The following is a 20029-nucleotide window of genomic DNA, read 5'->3' as shown; positions in this document are numbered from 1 at the left end:
CAGAGGTCGATATGATGAGCCTTCCTCCGGAGGCTAATTTGGTTTGGGAAGTAGAACCAATCGCTGTATTTTCCATGGGTCGGGGAATATACCTTCATTAAAGCACGCATTGTACATTTTTGCGAATACTTGTGGTTTTAAATTCATGGCTTCTTTTAAGGCCCTGTTTGGTATACCATCTATACCAGGCGCTTTGCTGCTTTTAATCATTATACATTAATTATGCTCAGACGTTTGCATAGATATTACACCCGCATGTTACTCTTTTGGCTTATATTATATTTTTATACACGTATTTGCAATCATATTTATTAAAATGAATATCATTATGCCAATTTTTATGAATGCATGCAAAATTAATAACACTCTATTAAATTATGTAATTTTCAAAAGAATATTTATGGTAAGTTTGGGCATTTAATAATATTATATAGTTTTTACATAATATACATATGTACTTTCCTAATAAAAATTTTGTTTTATAATTGTTACTAATAGAGATTAAATTTATTACAACATAGAAGTACATACAATTTTTATCATATTAATCTAATATAGTCATATGTACATATGTACGTATGTATTTGAACGTACGCATTCAGAAATTCAAATCATGATTTTATCACTTATCAATACACTATATGTGCGCGCAAATTAGGTCGAATGTACCGGCGGGAAACAAAAAAAAAACAATTATTTGATTGTTGTGAATGGTTATACTTTATTTTACATTCTGCCTGTGTGATATTACAATTATTCGCTTATATTCTACAATAATGCTTACTTAGCTAAATATGCGATTTGGTAATGCGAATGAATTTGAAAGTTGAGAATGCAATTAGGAAATACGGGTTGCTGACACTTTGTGTTTACGTTGCTAAAAATGCATTTGTAGTCATTCTGACGAAATCGGAATTATTGGTGCAATTGGGTCATTGGCTCCAACAAACTTGTAGTTTGTCATCATTGCTTATTTTGGTTTTGGAACGTTGCGGTGACGTAACCCCTCCCCCTCTTGATTGGAGACTCCCCTGAGTTTCCATAAGTATATTAATGTCTGAAACTTTACGATTTTTAAAAATGTAGAAGTAAACTATTACGGCAAAAATTATTGCAACGATAATGACAGTAGTAGCGAATGTTGTCCAAATTATTGGTTTATATTCCAATTCTTTTATTTTATTTATATTTTCGATTTGTTGCACCATTAATTCTTCGAAGGTCAGTTTGGTTTTAACGTTATTAACTTTGAAATTATTAGGTATTATAAAATGTTCTTCCAATTGAATTTTCGTATTTTCAAAAATATTTTCATTAATTTTTACATTGCAATTGTTAAATATTACTAAATTATGGCCCGATATATGCAGAGTTCTTTGATCACATGTACTATTAATGAATGTTTTTCCATAATTTTTTAATAACAATAATCCGTTTTTTATTGCAATTAACTCTGTTTTATTATTTCTTATACTTTCACAATTGTTTCTTAGGATACATAGGTTTGATTCTTTTAGTTTCTTTACATTTATATTTTCTTGATATGAATAATATGTATTATTTATTTTTACAACTTCTTCTGTACTGAACATTAACTCTTGTGATATATTATTAGGAAGTGGTGAAAACATTGATTTTCTAACATTTATAATTTCATTAGGTATTTGAATAACAAAAATTATTTTACTATTTTTATACTGTGCTGTGTATAACTTTATATTTTGTAATTTAAACATGTCTATATCGTATTTTATGATTTCTTCTTTTGTTAAAATATTTTCATTCATTATATTGAGCCTAGAAGCGGCAATATTATTTTGTAATTGATCAATTTTGTCTTTTAAGATTCTTGTTTTTAACAATAAATCGAAATAAATGAGTTGTTTCTCCAAGCGTCTATTTTCTACGCCTAGTCCGTTTATACTAGCTTCAATTTTTTTTCTATCGTCTTTTATTGTCTTTTTAATGTCTTTTTAATGTCTGTAAATGTTTTATTGAAAAAGTTATTTATTTCTATATTTCTATTTAAATTAGAAATGGCTCTATGATTGTTCTCGTCTATTACTTTAAGATGTTCCTCTATTTCCGTTCTGTCCTGGTCATCCATTGTGCCATATAACCATTTCATTCCTGTTCCTACTATATTGACAAGTCCTCTTTTGTTTCTATGTGTTACGAGTGTTTGCATTTTGTAAATAAGTGTGTTCAGTTCATTATGCAGGTAGTCGTAGTTTTCGTTGTTTGTTAAAATTTCAATGTTTGATTCTAAGGTGTTTATAATATTTTTTATTTCGGATAGGTCTATGATGTGTAATATTGTGTTGTAATTATGAATTAAATTTATGTTTTCTAAAAAGATTTCTGTGTAGCCTTCGTTGCTTTCGATTTTTTCCACGATGAGTGTAGCCTTAATTGTCTGTGGTGGTGTTATTAGTGTGAAAAGCATTAGTGTCCAGAGTACCTAAAAATTTAGTTGGTCTTTTTATATTTGCTGGGTGTATATTATCTAAGTGTAACTTCCTATATTTGGGTTCATTTTTATGCCTAAGTGCTCTGTAATTCTTAACATATCCTTCTTCATTTGTTCGATTGTAATCTTCTCTTTTTTTATTTCTATTATCAATTATACGTTTTTTTGTGTCTTCTATAAGTTTTTGAATTTTTTCTTTGCTTACTTTTCCATCTATAACCTCGGTTGGTTTGCATTTTATAGTTGAGTGAAAGGAGTTGTTGTACCATTCTAAACTTTTATACATTTTCTCTTGAGTTGTCAATCTGGGTTCTTCTATTTCTAAAATTCTCATCTTTTCGTGAACTATCTGATTGCATTCACTTGGGGTTTCTGTATACTTAAATTTTGGTTTAATCGGCCTTCTGTCATATTTTGCCCTACTACATATGTCACAATTGTTAATATATTTTTGAATCAGTTTCTTCAGATCCTTATAGTATATTGCTCTCTTCAGCCCTTCATAGTTTTCTACTATTCCGGCGTGTCCTGTTTCCTTTTTGTGGTAGTTCGCTATCCACTTATAGGTTTCTTGTTCGGTTTCTAAGTCTACAGCGTGATACGAACATTTGTAAAATTTTATGCTTGCTGGGAAGAGTTCTAGTAATTTCTGCTGAACCTTGTTGTATTCGCTATCTGGTAATTCTGAAAAAATGCCTACTTTTCCGTTTTTTAGGAATCTTCTAAATATATCTGCCATATTATTTCCATCTATATCTTCCTGATTTAAGAAAATTTTGCGTTTTAAATTTATGATTTTTATTTCCTGACTTTTGTGTTGCGTAGGTATTATTTGTGTGTGGAAACGATTTACTACTGTGTCTAGGATGGGGAAATGGTCGTTTTGCTCCTCCACTTGCGAATGTATAGTGGCATTGGTACTAATGTTGTCTTCTTCTATTGAGGGATCCTGATTGGTACTGTTATGAGTTGTGTTATCAGATATTGCATTGATTTCGCCAGTATTTACGTCTATTCTGCTCAAAAAGTCTGCTACTTTATTTTGTTTTCCTTTGACATAACTTATATTAAAGTCATACTTGCCCAATTTTAAAAGCCATCTCTGGAGTCTCGGATTTATGTCCTTGCCATTGTATTTGGACTTAAGCCAAACCAACGGTTGATGATCTGTTTCCAATTCGAATTTTCTGCCATAAACGAAAGGCCTAAAGTAATTTACTGCCCAAACTATTGCTAGGAGTTCTTTTTCCATGGTGGCATATCTTTTTTCATGTTCATTCAGTGTTCTACTAGCGAAACTGACTGGATGATTATCTTGGAGTAAGACAGCTCCGATAGCATGATTACCTGCGTCGGTGGAAATTTTAAACTTTTTATGGAAATCTGGTTATTTTAATATTGGTGGGTTTACTAAAAGGGTTTTTAATTTTTCAAATGAGTCGACATATTGTGGGTCTTTCAAATTTATTTTGATGTCTTTCTTTAGATATCTAGTCAAGCCGTAGGCAATTTTTGCATAGTCCTTCCCGAATTTCCTAAAATATCCCGTGATACCTAGAAAAGATTTTATTTGCCTCTGTGTTTTTGGTAATTGGAGTTTTTGAATGGCCTGTATTTTTGCTGTGCCTGGTTTAACTCCCTCTGTAGTCAATACGTGCCCTAAATATTCTGTTGTTTTAGCGAAGAAGTTACATTTATCTATTTGTAATTTTAAATTATGTTTTCTCAACCTTTCGAAAACTTTATTTATGCTTGTTACATGCTCTTCTATAGAAGTGCTAAATATTAGGATATCGTCTAGGTATACGACGCATATCACGCCAATTAAATCTCTTAAAATCGAGTTCATTAATCGTTGAAAGGTTGGCGGGGCATTCTTTAATCCGAAAGGCATCCTTTTGAATTCGCAATGCCCAAACGGTGTGGAAAATGCCGTTTTCTTTCGGTCATTTTCATTTATTAGGATTTGGTGGAATCCTTTTGCTAAGTCGAGTGTCGTGAAGTACTGAGCTCGGCCTAATTTTTCGGGAATAGTTTCTATGTTTGGCATTGGAAACTTATCGTCTACTGTAACTTCGTTCAGTTTCCTGTAATCAATAACGATGCGCCACTTTTTTTGTGCTGAATTATCTAATTTTTTGGGCACAATCCACAAGGGTGAATTGTAAGGTGAGTTACTCTCTGTGATTATACCGTGATCGAGCATTTCGGCTATTTGCCTTTTTATTTCCTGCTCGTGTATTTGGGGATACCTGTATATTTTGGAATATATGGGTTTATCGGTTGTTGTAACTATTTGGTGCTGTATTGTGTGGGCATGGGATAGTTTTTGCCCTTCCTGAAAGAATAAATCACTATTTTTTGATATGATAGTTTTGAGGTATTCTGATTCTTCGGAATTCGTATCCTCTCTAATTAACTTTTTATAAAGTTTTTCGTCGGCATTAATTATTGTTTCTAGTGCATGTACTTCGTTGATATTAAATGGGCATGTACCAACGAATTTCGTTCGTATGTAATTGGTTTCAAGGTATTCGTCCTCGAGGTTTATATGTGCCTTTAAGGGTGTAAGGATGTTATTACCTATTATCCCTTCAAAATTTTTTGCCTTGAAATCTGTGAGCTTCCAGCTCATTAGGTTTTCGTCATTAAATTCTTTCGGTAATTCCGTTATAATTTCATATTTAACTTGTGTTTGCCCGCTTAAGGTATTAAATGTAAAAATATTTTCTAGTTTTACTCGCTTATATTGCGGTAAACAGGATTTGTTTAATAATGATGTCGTTGAGCCAGTGTCTAGTAAACATCTAATTTTATCTTTGCCTATAGTGAGTTCTACTATCGGTAAACATGTCGATGTGTGCCTAAGTGAAAATTTGTCTGCTCGATGTGTTCTACCTCCATCGGCTCTGCTGCGGTGTAATTATTAACTCTCATTTGTCTGGATAAATGATCGGGTTGCCTATATTGCCTGGAGAAGCGATCGTGTTGTCCTGAGTTATTATAATTTTGCCTGTATTGTCCTAAGAAACGGTTCTGTTGTCCTGAATTATAATTGTTTTGTCTATATTGTCCAGAAGAACGGTCTTGTTGTCCTGAATTATAACTGTTTTGTCTATATTGTCCAGAAGAACGGTCTTGTTGTCTTGAATTATAGTGATTTTGGCTGTGTTGTCCTTGGGACTGATCTTGTTGGCCTGAAGTTCTAAAATTCTGCCTAAATTGTATTGAGGTACGTGGCTGTCTATTGTAGTTATTATCGTATCGTGAAATTAAACCTGTTTCTTCGAGTGTATAATAAGCTTCCCTCAGATTATTTATATTCCTACTATGAATGATACTACTCAACGTGGGGTCTATGCCGTTCAGAAATGTTTTTAGAATTAGTGATTCATTGACGCTAGGAGAAAACTCTACAGGTTTTGTTTGATCGAATTCGTACTTATTGCTTAACTTATCTAAAATAAACTTTAAAGTATTATAATAATCACTCACGTTTGTATATTTGGTGCGAATGGCTTGGTTGTAAAGCCCATGATATGTTTCCTTGACTCCGAAGTTTTTTATTAATTCCGCTTTAATTTCGTTCCATGTTGCAGATGGACCCAGTGTCCTGATGACTTGAAGCGCTGCTCCCTGAATTTTGGTCCAGATGTGTCTCTCGAATATGAACTGCTTAAGCGCTGGGTTGTCATCGAACAGAGGAAGAATAATTTCGACTTCTCTCAAGAAGGATGAGAGATCGTATTCTTTGTTTATGCCATAGTAGGGTTTAATCCTTGCGGCTTCCTTTATAAGCTCTGTTGCCGGGACTTGGTTGGCCATTTTTAGTTATATATTTCACTTATTTGGTTTTTTATATATTTTATATATATTTTACCTATATAAGTTTTATTTCTATATATATTATTTCTTTTTATTTTGTTTTTCACTAGGATATAATTTTGGTTATTGTCCTTTCGCTATGTTTTTTCCACTCGGACTAAATATTAATTGTAGTCCTTTTGTGTTTGTATATCTTAGGATATATTTTTCGCACTGGACATAACTTCGGTTAGTGTCCTTTCTTATGTTTTTTTAGACACATTATTTTTTTTTTTTTTAACCGACTGCGCCAATTAGGTCGAATGTAAAGGCGGGAAACCAAAAAAAACAATTATTTGATTGTTGTGAATGGTTATACTTTATTTTACATTCTCCCTGTGTGATATTACAATTATTCGCTTATATTCTACAATAATGCTTACTTAGCTAAATATGCGATTTGGTAATGCGAATGAATTTGAAAGTTGAGAATACAATTAGGAAATACGGGTTGCTGACACTTTGTGTTTACGTTGCTAAAAATGCATTTGTAGTCATTCTGACGAAATCGGAATTATTGGTGCAATTGGGTCATTGGCTCCAACAAACTTGTAGTTTGTCATCATTGCTTATTTTGGTTTTGGAACGTTGCGGTGACGTAACCCGCATTGATTTATATGTACATACATATATATGTATATATCACATTGCCGAACAGTTAATGCTTACACAAACCAACATACATATATGTATATGTACATGTAAATATGTCACTCGCAAAAGCTACAAGCATTGTTCTACAAAAACAACAATCGTCACAAGTCAATATGCCAGTCAACAAGCCGGCGCCCAAATTTATAGTAAATCACACAACAACAACATTTTCATTCATGAATGCTCTGTTCGGAAGCCCTAATCAGAGCTAAAAACTATAAGGATGACGGCGATTTAAGGCTGGTTAATCCTAGTGATAGGGTATTCGAAGTGTATCGACTGTAAATGATGTGGTACGTCAAGCTCTTCAACGAATATGCTCATTATTATAATGTTCGTTGTCTGATGTTGTCTGCTATACAACAAAAAACCGAAAAGGTATACATATAAGCATTTCCGTCTTTCCACCCGACTTTAAACGGTTCAGGTTAGTCAAAATATGATATTTTAATGCAATTAAATTGACAAGTTTATTTAAAATAATATGTTTGAGCGATGAATTAGAATGGAATTGCTAGACTTTGGTCTAAACCTCTTATCATCCCTAATATAACGAATCCTCTGATTGACTATATTTAATTTAGCCTATACGGTTGAGTTGATATCCCATGTATATCATTTGAAAATGGTATAATATAATATAATATAAGCTGACGCGAACTAAAATATAGCATAAAATTGAGTCTAAGTTAATCATCTAAGTCAAGAAGATACCACATTTGATTGTAATTTCTTCACGACTTCTTCAAATAATGGATGTGTAACTCTTTCGCAACATTTTTTAATATAAAGTTTTGCCAGTATCTGAAGGCATTTGATTCTTGCAAGTTGTAAGAATATAAAATATTCGGTTACACCCGGACTTAGTTCTTCCTTACTTTTTGAAGATGGAGTAGTGCATCAAATTAATTTTTAGTATGTTTTAGCACAGAATGTTAATAAATAGAGAAGGCGCAAATCACAAGATTTCACCAGAGGGAATATCGAAAAATACAACTCGAAACTTTTGAAATACACTACACAATAATTAAAACGGGGAAAAGGCTTTAAATAGACACAAAGAATGTTCTTAAATGAATTATGCGCATTTACATTTGCATATTACCAAAAAATTATAATTTTTATTCACTTGCAACTTGTTGCTACAGAATATTATACTGTATACTGTGTTCACCTATCGGTTGTGTGTATCACCTAAAAGTCAACAAGTAAATATAAATGAGCATTATGACGAGATGAGTTGAATTCCGACTGACTGTCTGTCTGTTCGTCTGTCCGTCCGTCCGTTCGCGCAAGCGATAACTTGAGTAAAAATTGAGATATCGTAATGAAACTTAGTACTCGTGTTCCATGGGAAAATTAATGTCATCGGACCTCTCACGCCCACAAAACGCCATTAATTGACAACCTTTTAAAGGCCATAACTATGCATTAAATCAATATATGTATAAACCTGTTATTTCATATAGGGGATTTGCTGTGGCAAGGGGACAATGCGAACTAAAAATTTTGAGAAAATGATAGTGGCCCCGCTCTCTAATAGGTTTAATGTATATATCTCAAAACCCACTGAAGCTACAATAACCAAATTCGCTCAAAAGAAACACTATAAGAACCTCTCCTACAATGTGAAAATGGATGGAATCGAATTATAACCCCGCTCTGTCCCAATTCAACGGTTTTGTCAAAAATTACTTAAAGCGCGATAAATCACATGTGCCAGAGGCATAAAAATTTTACACCCAGGATGACACAAGGGAGGTTTAAAGGAGACGTGGTCAAAATTAGACCATGGGCGTGGCACTGCCCATTTAGGTGAAATCATATATCTTCGGATGTGCTCTACCAATTTCAACCAAATTCGGTATATAACATAATCCTGACGATCCTATGTAACACTAACAAATTGACGGAATCAGACTACAACTGCGCCTACTTCCCATATAATACAATTCTAAATTCCATATGATTCTTTCACTTTCCGGTACGCAAATAAAGCACAAATGAATATATTCGGATAAAATTTTGCACAAATAGTGCCTTTAAGGTATTCGTGCACGTTGCAAGAGTTTAAAATATTCGGTTAGACCCGAACTTAGGCCTTCCGTACTTGTTTAATATGAAGTTTTGCCAACAACTGAAGGTATTTCCCCGAATTTGATCCTTGCAAATTGCAATAGTACGAACTGTTCGGTTACACCCGAACTTAGCCTTTTCTTATTTGTTTATTTTAGTCATCAAATTTATACTCTTGCTGCAACATGTTACTACAGAGTATAATAGCTGTGTTCACCTAACGTTTGTCTGTCTGTCTATCCGTCCGTCCGTCTGTCTATGCAAGCTATAACTTGAGTTGAAATTGAGATAGCGTAATGAAACTTGATACACGTGATCCTTGGTAAAAAAGTGAGGACGAGTTCGTATATATCGTATAATCGGACCCCAGCAAAGTCCACAAACCGTAATTAAACTAAAGTCTATAAAATAACATATAAAACTGTAATTTGGCACAAGGGATCACAGTAGTAAGGGGACCAATGGAAAAAGAGGGCTTGGCCAGGCCCTGTAAGTGGTTTAACGTACATGTCCTTGAAACTACTTAATGTACAACAACCAAATTCGCTCAAGACAAATCTCTTAAGCACATCTACTGACACTGTAAAATTGTGTGATCACAACGCCCACTTCCTATATAACGGTTGTGTTTAAAACTACTAAAAGTGCGATAAATCAATAAATAAATACCCCAAAGACATTAAATTTTACACCTAGGATGATACAAGAGGACCATATAGGTGCCGGTGTCAAAATTGAACGATGGGCATAGCACCGCCCATATTTCCGTGAAAACCCGAATATCAGGACCTAGACCGATATCGACTAAATTTGGTATGTATTTTTATCTTGACATTCCTACTATTTTGTTTAAAAATGGGCGAAATCAGCCTACAACCACGCGTATTCTGATAAGACACAATTGGGAATTCCTTCTGATTCTTCCATTTTCGAGTATACAAACAAAGCACCAATAAATATAACGAAATAAAACTTTGCAGAAATAGGGTTTTTGAAGTGTGCCATCTTGTGTCCAAAAATTGTCCAAATCGGACTAAAACTATTCAAGCTTCTAGATACCGAACCAGTTCCTACAGCGAACATTTTATCGATAATATCGGTCAATCTATGAGATATAATATACAAATTCAAAGAGCATCCTTCTCAGATAATATGTCTGTATATCAAAAATGTGTTGTATTTGGTCAATAATTCTTTTACACCCCGAATGCCTAATAGAAAGATTTTCGAACTAATGGCTGAATTTATATTGCATATATCGGCAAATGAGTAGGATACCTTAGCAAAATTGAGTGAAAGTGTAATATTGTACTATAATTTAATGTCGAATTTCAGATACATATGAATTTTGGTTCACAAATTACCCAAACTACCATATATTACATTTCGTTATTCGAACAAACCTTTTGCAGCTGAAGGTATTTCTGTAGCTTTGATCCCTGCAAGTTGCAAAAGTATGAAATGTTACACCCGAACTTAGGCCTTCCTTACTTGTTTTCTTTACATTTTTAATGGCATATCTGCCTATGTAAAACACCATGATTACTTATCCCTAACTCAAAATACCTCCTGATCTTTTATTTATTAATCGTATATTCAGCAGCAATTTTTACACTTCAGACCATTATTAGTATTATTATACTCTCGCAACATGTGTTATAGCTTTTTTTATACATTTTATTGAGGACTTTATCTTAAGCGCAGTATATTATGTTTAAAATATCAGACTTACATTTTTCGTTTCGATTATCTTCCACGTTCCAAAATGAATTTTTATCTCTCAAGTTGGGATTGCAAGAAACCTCTTGTTGCTCAAATCCCCATTTCGGAAGTTGCTGTCCGCTGGTAGTCAGCGCACAATTTTGGAGATAATGAATTAGCAAAAACTTCGTTGTAACGGTTTTAATACTGGTGTTTTGCTTACCATCAGCCAATAGAACTTGCCAAATATCATTTGCATCACCTTGCCCGTCCTGAAGTAATAATTGGAAAAGCGTAAGGCATCTGAATTAATCATATACCTATGTACTACCTACCTCTCCGTATCCTGTTATTTGCAAATGCCTTTTAGTCACTGGAGCTGGTTCACCATGCGAGTGTAAATTCCGTCTAGTAGCAACATGCTCTAGTCTTATTAAGTCACCATGCGATACATATTTTATGTTAATAAGTGAATCTTTGTTGTAGGGCTTTATAAGCCATTTATTGTTATCATCCTTGTGTGTATATGTAGTTACCTGCATATTAAAATAAAAAGTTTGTACCAACATCTTCCTCACTCAAAAGAATACGTAATGAATTTATAAAGTACCTAAGCAACTAAATTGATTAAGTTAAGAAATAGAAATAATTATAATTATGCATATAAACATATTCATAATATTTGTACCACCCACTGGTGGCTTTAGTGTAACAGCAAAATATTTAATATAAAGTATAGTTCCGAACCAAACCCTCGAGAATTGCAAGAAAGAAAATAATTAAAATATTTAGACAAGTCAGCTAAAATACGGCATATCGATATCTGACAAAGGCACAAAGCTTTCAGTGCAGGTCGAGAAATAATGGAAAACTTGCCTGGTGCGAGTCGTTCGTCCACCTCTATTAATGACAATAACATCAAAAAAATCAAAGATACAGTCAGAGAATGTAAAATATAGAGAAGGTCCAACTACGGACCAGCGTGTGAATTGTCAAAACCTAACAAAATGCGATGAGCGTGTTTCACCCCAGTCGGCTCGGAAGGAGAAATTTTAACAGTGGCGCGTGAACAGAGCTGAGCATTGTATGAAAATTATGCTCAGAAGTTTGCATTGATATTACAGCCGCATGTTAGCTTATATTTTTATACGTTTATATGCAATCATATTCATACATAGATATGAAAATCATTTTCTGAATATCTATGATATGATGAAAAATGTATTAGATTTTAATTAAAATATGCTACTTCAAAGGAATATTTGCAGTTGCTTCTTAGATATCGCTTTTGTTTGATAATATGAAATGCTTTCATATAAGTACATATTTATGTATGTATATGTATCTGCTATGTTTTACTATATACATACATACATAAGTATATAACATATTAACATAATATCTTAAAAATCTTAATATATTTAAATAGTAATATATGCCAATCACACCTTATGTAAGTACAATTAAAATTCAATTCAAGTTATTATCATTTATCAGTAACAACATTTGCGCGCAGTGCTCTATATGTACATACATACATATGTATGTGCTTATGACATTGCCACACAAATAATGGATACACAAACCTACATTCATATATTCGTAGACATGTAAATATGTCACCCGCAAAAACTACAAACATTGTTCTACAAAAACAACAATCGTCACAAGTCAATATGTCAGCCAAATAGGCGAAGCCCAAATTTATAGTAAATCAAACAACAACAACATTTTCATCAATGAACGCAGGCGTACTTTTAACAAGCAACCTGGCTTCATTCATAAAAACAGACACCCTCTCATCTCCCCGAGCATGCGTTTGCCTACAAGCTTCTTTTCGCGACGAATTTCTGATGTTCCCTATAGAAGGGAAAAGTTGCAACCCCGCAAACCCACAAAACACAGAAAAAATTGACAAAACCGGCAACAAAGCTTTTGTCGATTTACAATTTTTTACAATTTTAAAATATTTTTCAATTTTAAAACATTTTTCAATTTTAAAATATTTTTCCATGACAAAAATCTCCGTCAATATGTATGCATGCTGATACATGAACATACATATTTACGATAGTTTGTGGGCAAAGCTGTTAGAGCGGCAAGGGAAGCGGTGACAATCGGCGGCCGTTCGTTATTTCTTTTCGGCATAGCTCGGATTTTCTACCAACAACACAATGTTGTGACGTTTTGTCGTCGCGTCAGTCCTTCGACACAGTGACTCTTTGACAAGAAAACAAAAAACGTGAGCTTCAGTCATTGGTTGTCCGTGGCAACGGAGATTTCCCAAGAAACAATGAGTGTACATACTTACATACATATGTTGCATGTAGACAAATTAATAATTATAATGGGTACTTTCATATTTGTTTACATGCTCACATAATTATACATATATTATGTATAAGAATATTTGCGACCGCTTGGTCTTTTCTTATCGGGTTATGTCAAGCAAGAGGTGTACAAAATCAAACCCAGAAATCTGACTGAACTGAAGCAGTCCATTAAATAGATAATTGAGGCAATCCCGAATTGGGTGTCGCATATGCGTGGTTGAGCATGGAAGAATAATGAATTGTTTAAATAAAATAAAATTTTCTATACAATAAAAAAAATAAATGTAATGCATTGACTAAAAAGAAAATTATTACGGTAATAATTTGTTAGCCACCCTGTAAAGCAGAATATCTTCAAATTATATGCAAAGTCGTTTGCGCATTGTAAATATACGAATCTGTAAGCGTACATTTCTTAACATTGAAATTAGCATTACTTTTCTCAATTAACATTGAAAATGCTCAATTCTGCTATTTTGCAGTCCCCTGATGTTAATTGTGGCCATTTGTTTTCAGTACCCCTCCCAAAAGTGGTGAAACACGCTCATCGTTTTCAGTTCCCCTGCGAAAAGTGAAATATTTTGCTAATGGCCGTACTGTGAACCTTCTCTATAATCTACATTCTCTGGTACAGTGCTTGAAAATCGTCGTGTAAATTTAGCTCTTTTTTAATGTTTGTGAGAGCGTGAGAAATATCATAAATGAAAATGCCAAATTGAAGTGCCGGGTTACTAATTTGGGGCTTTCCCGAAAGAACGTATATCATCAGAGAACGTATATCATAAAGAAGGTTCAATTGCGGGACAGCGTGTGAATTGTCAAAACCTAAGAAGATTCTATTAGGTGATTTCACCACAGCTTACTCGGAAGGAGAAATTTTAACAGTGGCGCGTGAACAGAACTGAGCATTGTATGAAAATTATGCTCAGAGACTTGCTTTGATATTACAGCTACATGTTACCCTTTTGGCTTATATTTTTATATGCTTATATGCAATCATATATATTGATATGAATATCATTTTGTGAAATTTTATGAATGCAAATTAACTTCCTTTAATTATGAAGGATAAAAAAAACATATAAGTTCCGCGGACGCGCGGGTGAAATCAAATATGATAGTTTGAGTGATCCTGATGGATAACTGATCTCTTTATTTGAATATAAATGAACAATTGGTTGCCAATTGTATCTAATAACGAGTAATAGGTATTGATATATCCTCCTAACAGACAATAATTTTATTCACCTATATAAATTATATAAATCTACAATATATTAACAAATCATTAGGATGATGAGACTAATTCATTTCAGGATTACTGTTTATCGTTTAGTAATGAAAGCGAGAAAATGTACGTGCTCTTAAAGTACTCATAGATAAGATTATAATCTTAAAGTTAATTATTATAGTACATGTACCTGTTGTTGTCTGGCTCCAATACCCCTCGGGTATAAATGACAGTGGGAATGTAAATAACCTCCTCCAGTCTTATGATTTTTAATGGTCACAATTGCACCATATGACACATCTCGCGGCATACTGACATTGTATAACGAATTTCCAATTAAACGTGATTGGAAAGCAGAACTATAGAATCCATCACCGGTTCCACTCCGATTCAATACATTCAAGTGAATGTAAAAGAAACACATGTATAAAATAATTGGCCATAGAATTAATGTAATTGTTCGACACGCAATTTGTTTGACAGTCTCTATCTTTATTAATTTACATAAAGAGTTAAAGTTTTGTATGTTAATTAGTATAAGTACATATATTCAAAAATTAACTTTCTTTTTTTTTCTTACAATTGGTTTTCCCATATCTCCAAAAATTATCCAAAGCTGCTGGATTGTGTGCAAACCCACGAGCATAACTACAAAGAGGCCTACGAATTTGGTACTTGTTGTACAAGCTAACATAGTACCAGTAAAGAATAACCAAACCCACCAAGAAAGTGTATAAGATTTTCCAGTTGTCGTAAGAATCGATGCCTTGGTCATTCCCCAAACAGAAGCAGTTAAGAAAAAAAGCAGGATCGGGTCAAGCAAAATGTACTGATTTAGAGTTACGAGACCCACATCTGCTTGTCAATCATAATATTAAATTTGTAAGTATTTTATGATATACATATAAGTAACTAAAAACTTACCAAATATTAGATAAATTGAAGATATGACAGCTGCTTCGCATGATTGTGTCAAATCATAGACAGTGTCAAAAGCCATGGGCATTATGAGTGCACCCAGGGTTGTACAAAACTAAAAATTCGTTGAATTAAAAACGATAAAACGTTATTGAAATATGAACTTACATAACGCATTCCTTCATAGCGTGAACCGTTATATTTATCTCCTGGTTTTTCAAACGGATATGTACCATTATACCCAGTTACGTATCCAGAGAGCCCAATAAGCATCTTTGAGATTAAAATTACTATTATATTTAGTTCAATTTCATATAAAAAGATAGCAATGTTTTCAAATTATATAAAAAACGCCGACCTGAACTATTACCGAAGCAAAAGTATATATGTATGTATGTATATTTACGTTTAGGCGAGGCTTTTTAGTGAATATTCTACAATATGCTAAGTAATTTGTGTATATAAATACATATGTTTTTTACATGGGTTGTAATTTTTGAGAGGTTTGTATAGCCGAAATTCGCAAATTGAAAAAGTATGGTAAGTCTAATGAAAGTTTGCTGTCAGATTTTTCACTTTGGTTAATTGGATATTTAAATACGGATAAGCCGCAAATCCATATACAAGTATAAAACTGTAGTTTCCTACAACAGTTAGCATAAATGAGCTAAACTTTTTTTTAATAATTTGCAGAAGACAAATAATTTTGACACCTCTTATGACCCACTCCCCATATAACGGTTTTGTTAAAAACTACTAAAAATGTGATAGAACAATAAATAAAAGCATCAGAGGCAATAAATTATAAACCATAGGTTGGGCAAGAGGGCTAAATCAAGCACCAATAAATATATCGGCATAAAACTTTGTACGAATAATGCCTTTAAAGTATACTACCTTACGACCAAAAATTGTCCAAATCGAATTTATAGCTGTAAAGACCCCTAGGTACCGAATATGTGCCCCAGTGCCTAAATTTGACTTTTTAATAAAAATATGTGAGATAAATAATCCTTTCCTGATAACAGTATGTCTGAATGTCCAAATATTGGGTAAATCGAGTCTATACTTCCCTGAGCCCCCATATACCTAATGTAAATATTTTCGAACTTTCGTTTGACTTTATACCGCATATATACTCTTGCAACAGGTTGTTATAGACTATAATAGTTTTGTTCACCTAAGGGTGGTTTGTATGACCTAAAAGTAATCGATGCAGATATAGGGTTATATATACAGGTTGGTTGAAAGGTTTCTGCGCTCGAAATGAAAAAAGACTGTTTTGGTACGAGATATATTTTTTATTCAATATATTCTCCCTTAACTTCAATACACTTATTCCAATGATTCTCCAATAATTTTATGCCATTCCTATAATGATTTTCCTCTGAAGATACCCGTTTACGGCATTAGCTTCTTCATTCGACGAAAAACGCTTTCCACGAAGAAATTGTTGCTGGTTTCTGAGGAGGCAATAATATTCAAAGTTAATTGTGTTACCTTTCTGCAGATAATTAAACAACAAAACTCGTTTTGCATCCCAAAAAACTGATTAGAACGCTCCAAATTTTGCTGAGAAATTTGTTTTCGATTTAGTTTTTGTTGAATTGTTAACGTGTGCGGCACAAACTTTTCAAACAGCTTTTTCATATGTAATTCTCCATGTAAAATATGAAGTACTCGTTCGTCTGAGATGCCTATGGCATTAGCAATTTCACGCTCAGTCAAGCTTGGATCTTCACAAACAATATTATGAACTTACTCAGTGATTTCTAGTGTGATTGCGGTTTTTGGTTATTTTTTCGCGTGGATCGTATTTAAGCCTAGTAGTTTAATTCCCCAGCCCAAAATTCAACGGTGCGTTTTGAAGGTGAGGACTTCTTATACATTACAAAAAATTGTTCATAAATTTCTTTTGTTTTTAAACTATTCCATATTAAAAAAATATAATAATATTTGGAGAGCTAGCAACGTTTCAACCAAACTGTAAAACAGGATGGTGCCGGAATTTGGAGTGGTGGTGTATGTCAGCATCTGGGGTTGGAGAGCTAGTGTTTATTGATGAAATAATGGATAAAACAATTTATTGTATGTTATGTTAATACCATTATTATTCATGCTTTATAATATTATAAAAGTGAACGTAAGTTTGTTTGTTGCGCTTTCACGCCGAAATCACTTAACCGATCATTATGTACACATATTCCTTGATACGAAAGATGTAGGTAAAATAAATTTGAAAACTTTTTATTAAAAAAAGTTGATCGAAAATTTTAAAATTTAGCAAAACAAAAAATAAATGCAAAGTGGATTCGTAATATTAATATTAATCAAACAACTACCTTTAGGTGAAATCACATACCTCGGGACTTGCTTGACCGAATTCGATGTATAACATTCTTCTTATATTCCTATTTTACAGTGCGAAAATGGGAGAAATCGGACTTAAATCACGTCTACTTCCCATATAACACAATTTCTAATTCCATCTAATTCTTTCTTTTTCCAGTATGCAAATCAAGTACCAATGAATATATCGGGATAAAACTTTTCATGAATAGTGCGCTTATAGTAGTATTTTATGACCAAAGATAATCAGGATTTTCGAACATTCGGTGGACTTTACTCCATATGATTGGTGATCGTATGTGAAGTACCTAAATGAAACCCAGGGAGCATTTTATTAGTCAGTGGCATGTTATTAGTATGTGGTTTTTGATTGATCAAATCGGGTCAATACTAAAATTATTCGAACAATTTTTGTGCCGGTCAGTGAGTAGTTTCTATGTATAAAATTGCTTCAAAATATGTTCTCGAGTATACTTGCTTTCTCTATCGCCAATATACCCCATAAAATGATTTCTGCCTTTCCACCTGTGTACCGTTCAGGGTGGTCAAAATGTGCGATATTTTAATTAAATTAATTGGACAAGTTTTCTTATAAATTATTGGTCTAAGCCTCATAACATAACCTTTCCTCACCAACTAAATATATATCAAATTTAGCCTCTTCGGTCGAGTTAATATCACATACAGACATATATCTCATTTGAACGTGTATAAATTCAGATGACGCGAACTAAAATATAGAAATAAAACTAAGTCTAAGTGTATGGCTTTCAATATAAAACAAGAAGGTACCAAAATTGATTGTAATTTATTCAAGGTTTCTTCGAATAATGGATGTTTAATTCTTTCGCAACATTTTTTAACATGAAGTTTTGCCAACAATTGGGTATTACCCCGGCTTTCATCCCGGCAAGTAGCAAAAGTATAAAATGTTCGGTTACACGCGAATTAAGCCTTTCCTTACTTGTTAAATTTGACCTCTTGCCAACAAATGAAGATATTACCCCGTCTTTTATCCCTACAAGTTGCAAGAGTAAAAAATGTTCGGTTACACGCAAACATAGCCTTTCCTTACTTGTTGTTAATAATTTTTGATATTTATTTAAGAGATTCAAAGCCGTGAGTAACACAATTAAAGTATAAAACAATGTTTTCTAAATATGGTCGTATTATAATGTTCATGTACTAAATTATTCAAAAAAGTATAGTAGAGAGAACAAGTCAAGTGCACAAGCAACATATGAATTTATCTAGAGTACATGTACGATATATGTGTACCCACCCTGCCAAAAATTTTACGATTATTCTTTAAAGAGATTACACCCTTTTTACCTCTATAAGGTACAATCGGGAATGAAATAGTCTCTAATACATATCTTAAGAATACAATTAGTTATTACTTAATAAGTCTCAAATGAATATATCTAGGGAATACATAAGTTGTAAAATGTAAATTGGAAAGTATCTTTTTATTCAACAATTGTTAAAGCAGAAACTTTTTTGTTATATATTTTATATAATAACTACATACATATTTGTATATATTGAATTTATAAACTGTGTTTAACTGAAATAAATAAACAATTCTAAATGTTTAATATATCTAGTAAAAGCTACACCGAGAGTAGTACCATTCCTTATAGTTTGTAATTGTTCATTTCAAGATTAAAACCTTCTCTCTTGCTATTCAGTAAGTTGACTTGAGATTCCACTTTGTTAAAATATGCATTGAAATCACAGGATAAAATAATAGGCATGCGCGATTAGGTCCGGAGATATATTTAAAGGTGGACCATGGCAATTCCACAAAATTAAAAATAAAAAATAAAATTTAATGTATCTGCATGTTCAGTTATTGATTTATTGCACTATTAGTAGTTTTTAACAAAACCGTTATATGGGGAGTGGGCCGGGTTATTATCACATTTCACCGATTTTAACACTATCGTAAGAGTTGTCGAAAGGACTTAACCGGTGCAAATTTGGATGAAATAAGACAAGTTACAACCTGTACAGACAGCCTGCACAGAGAGATATCCGGAGTTCAACTCGCCTCGTCTCCTGATCAATTATATATATATAACCCTATAGCTACCTCGAATAGGTTTAGGTGGTACAAACATCCGTTGGGTGAACTAAACTACTATACTCTGTAGCAACATGTTGCAAGAATATAAAAATGTTGCGGAAGTGTTTAGCATTCATTATTCGACTAAGTGGATATATGTACACTGATGGATAAAAGTCACCGTCATATGATCATTACAATGTTAAAAAGGCAAATAGAAACAGAAAATATTTGCAACACAAAGTTTAGCATTCTTCTTGCAAGCTATATATTTTTATATATTTTTGTAAGAAAGAATAAAAACGCCACTTGTAAATAAAAAATGAACCGAAAAAGAAAAGAACGAACGTTAAGGAATGCTTATG

The 20029-nt window shown here is 33.0% G+C and overlaps 1 protein-coding gene across 4 annotated transcripts in view; it reads right to left on the bottom strand.

The window, feature by feature from the left end:
• Positions 1–20029, bottom strand: part of tw (Protein O-mannosyl-transferase 2) — a 240925-nt gene that overhangs the window by 196381 nt on the left and 24515 nt on the right. For all 4 annotated transcript variants that reach the window (XR_011398013.1, XM_070113053.1, XM_070113051.1 and 1 more), the window contains 6 exons: positions 15416–15520; positions 15254–15362; positions 14910–15184; positions 14520–14819; positions 11101–11301; positions 10797–11037 (listed from right to left, as the gene is read on the bottom strand). Coding sequence is in view for 3 of the 4 variants with exons in the window: in XM_070113053.1 (XP_069969154.1) it covers positions 10797–11037; positions 11101–11301; positions 14520–14819; positions 14910–15184; positions 15254–15362; positions 15416–15520 (1231 nt within the window). In the remaining variant the exon portion in view is untranslated. The remainder of the gene's footprint in view (positions 1–10796; positions 11038–11100; positions 11302–14519; positions 14820–14909; positions 15185–15253; positions 15363–15415; positions 15521–20029) is intronic.

This window comes from Bactrocera oleae, chromosome 2 (assembly GCF_042242935.1).
Source record: "Bactrocera oleae isolate idBacOlea1 chromosome 2, idBacOlea1, whole genome shotgun sequence".
In the NCBI taxonomy this organism is placed as follows: Eukaryota; Metazoa; Arthropoda; class Insecta; order Diptera; family Tephritidae; genus Bactrocera; species Bactrocera oleae.
The sequence above is the reverse complement of the archived record's forward strand: the minus strand, read 5'-3'. Positions and strand labels throughout refer to the sequence as shown.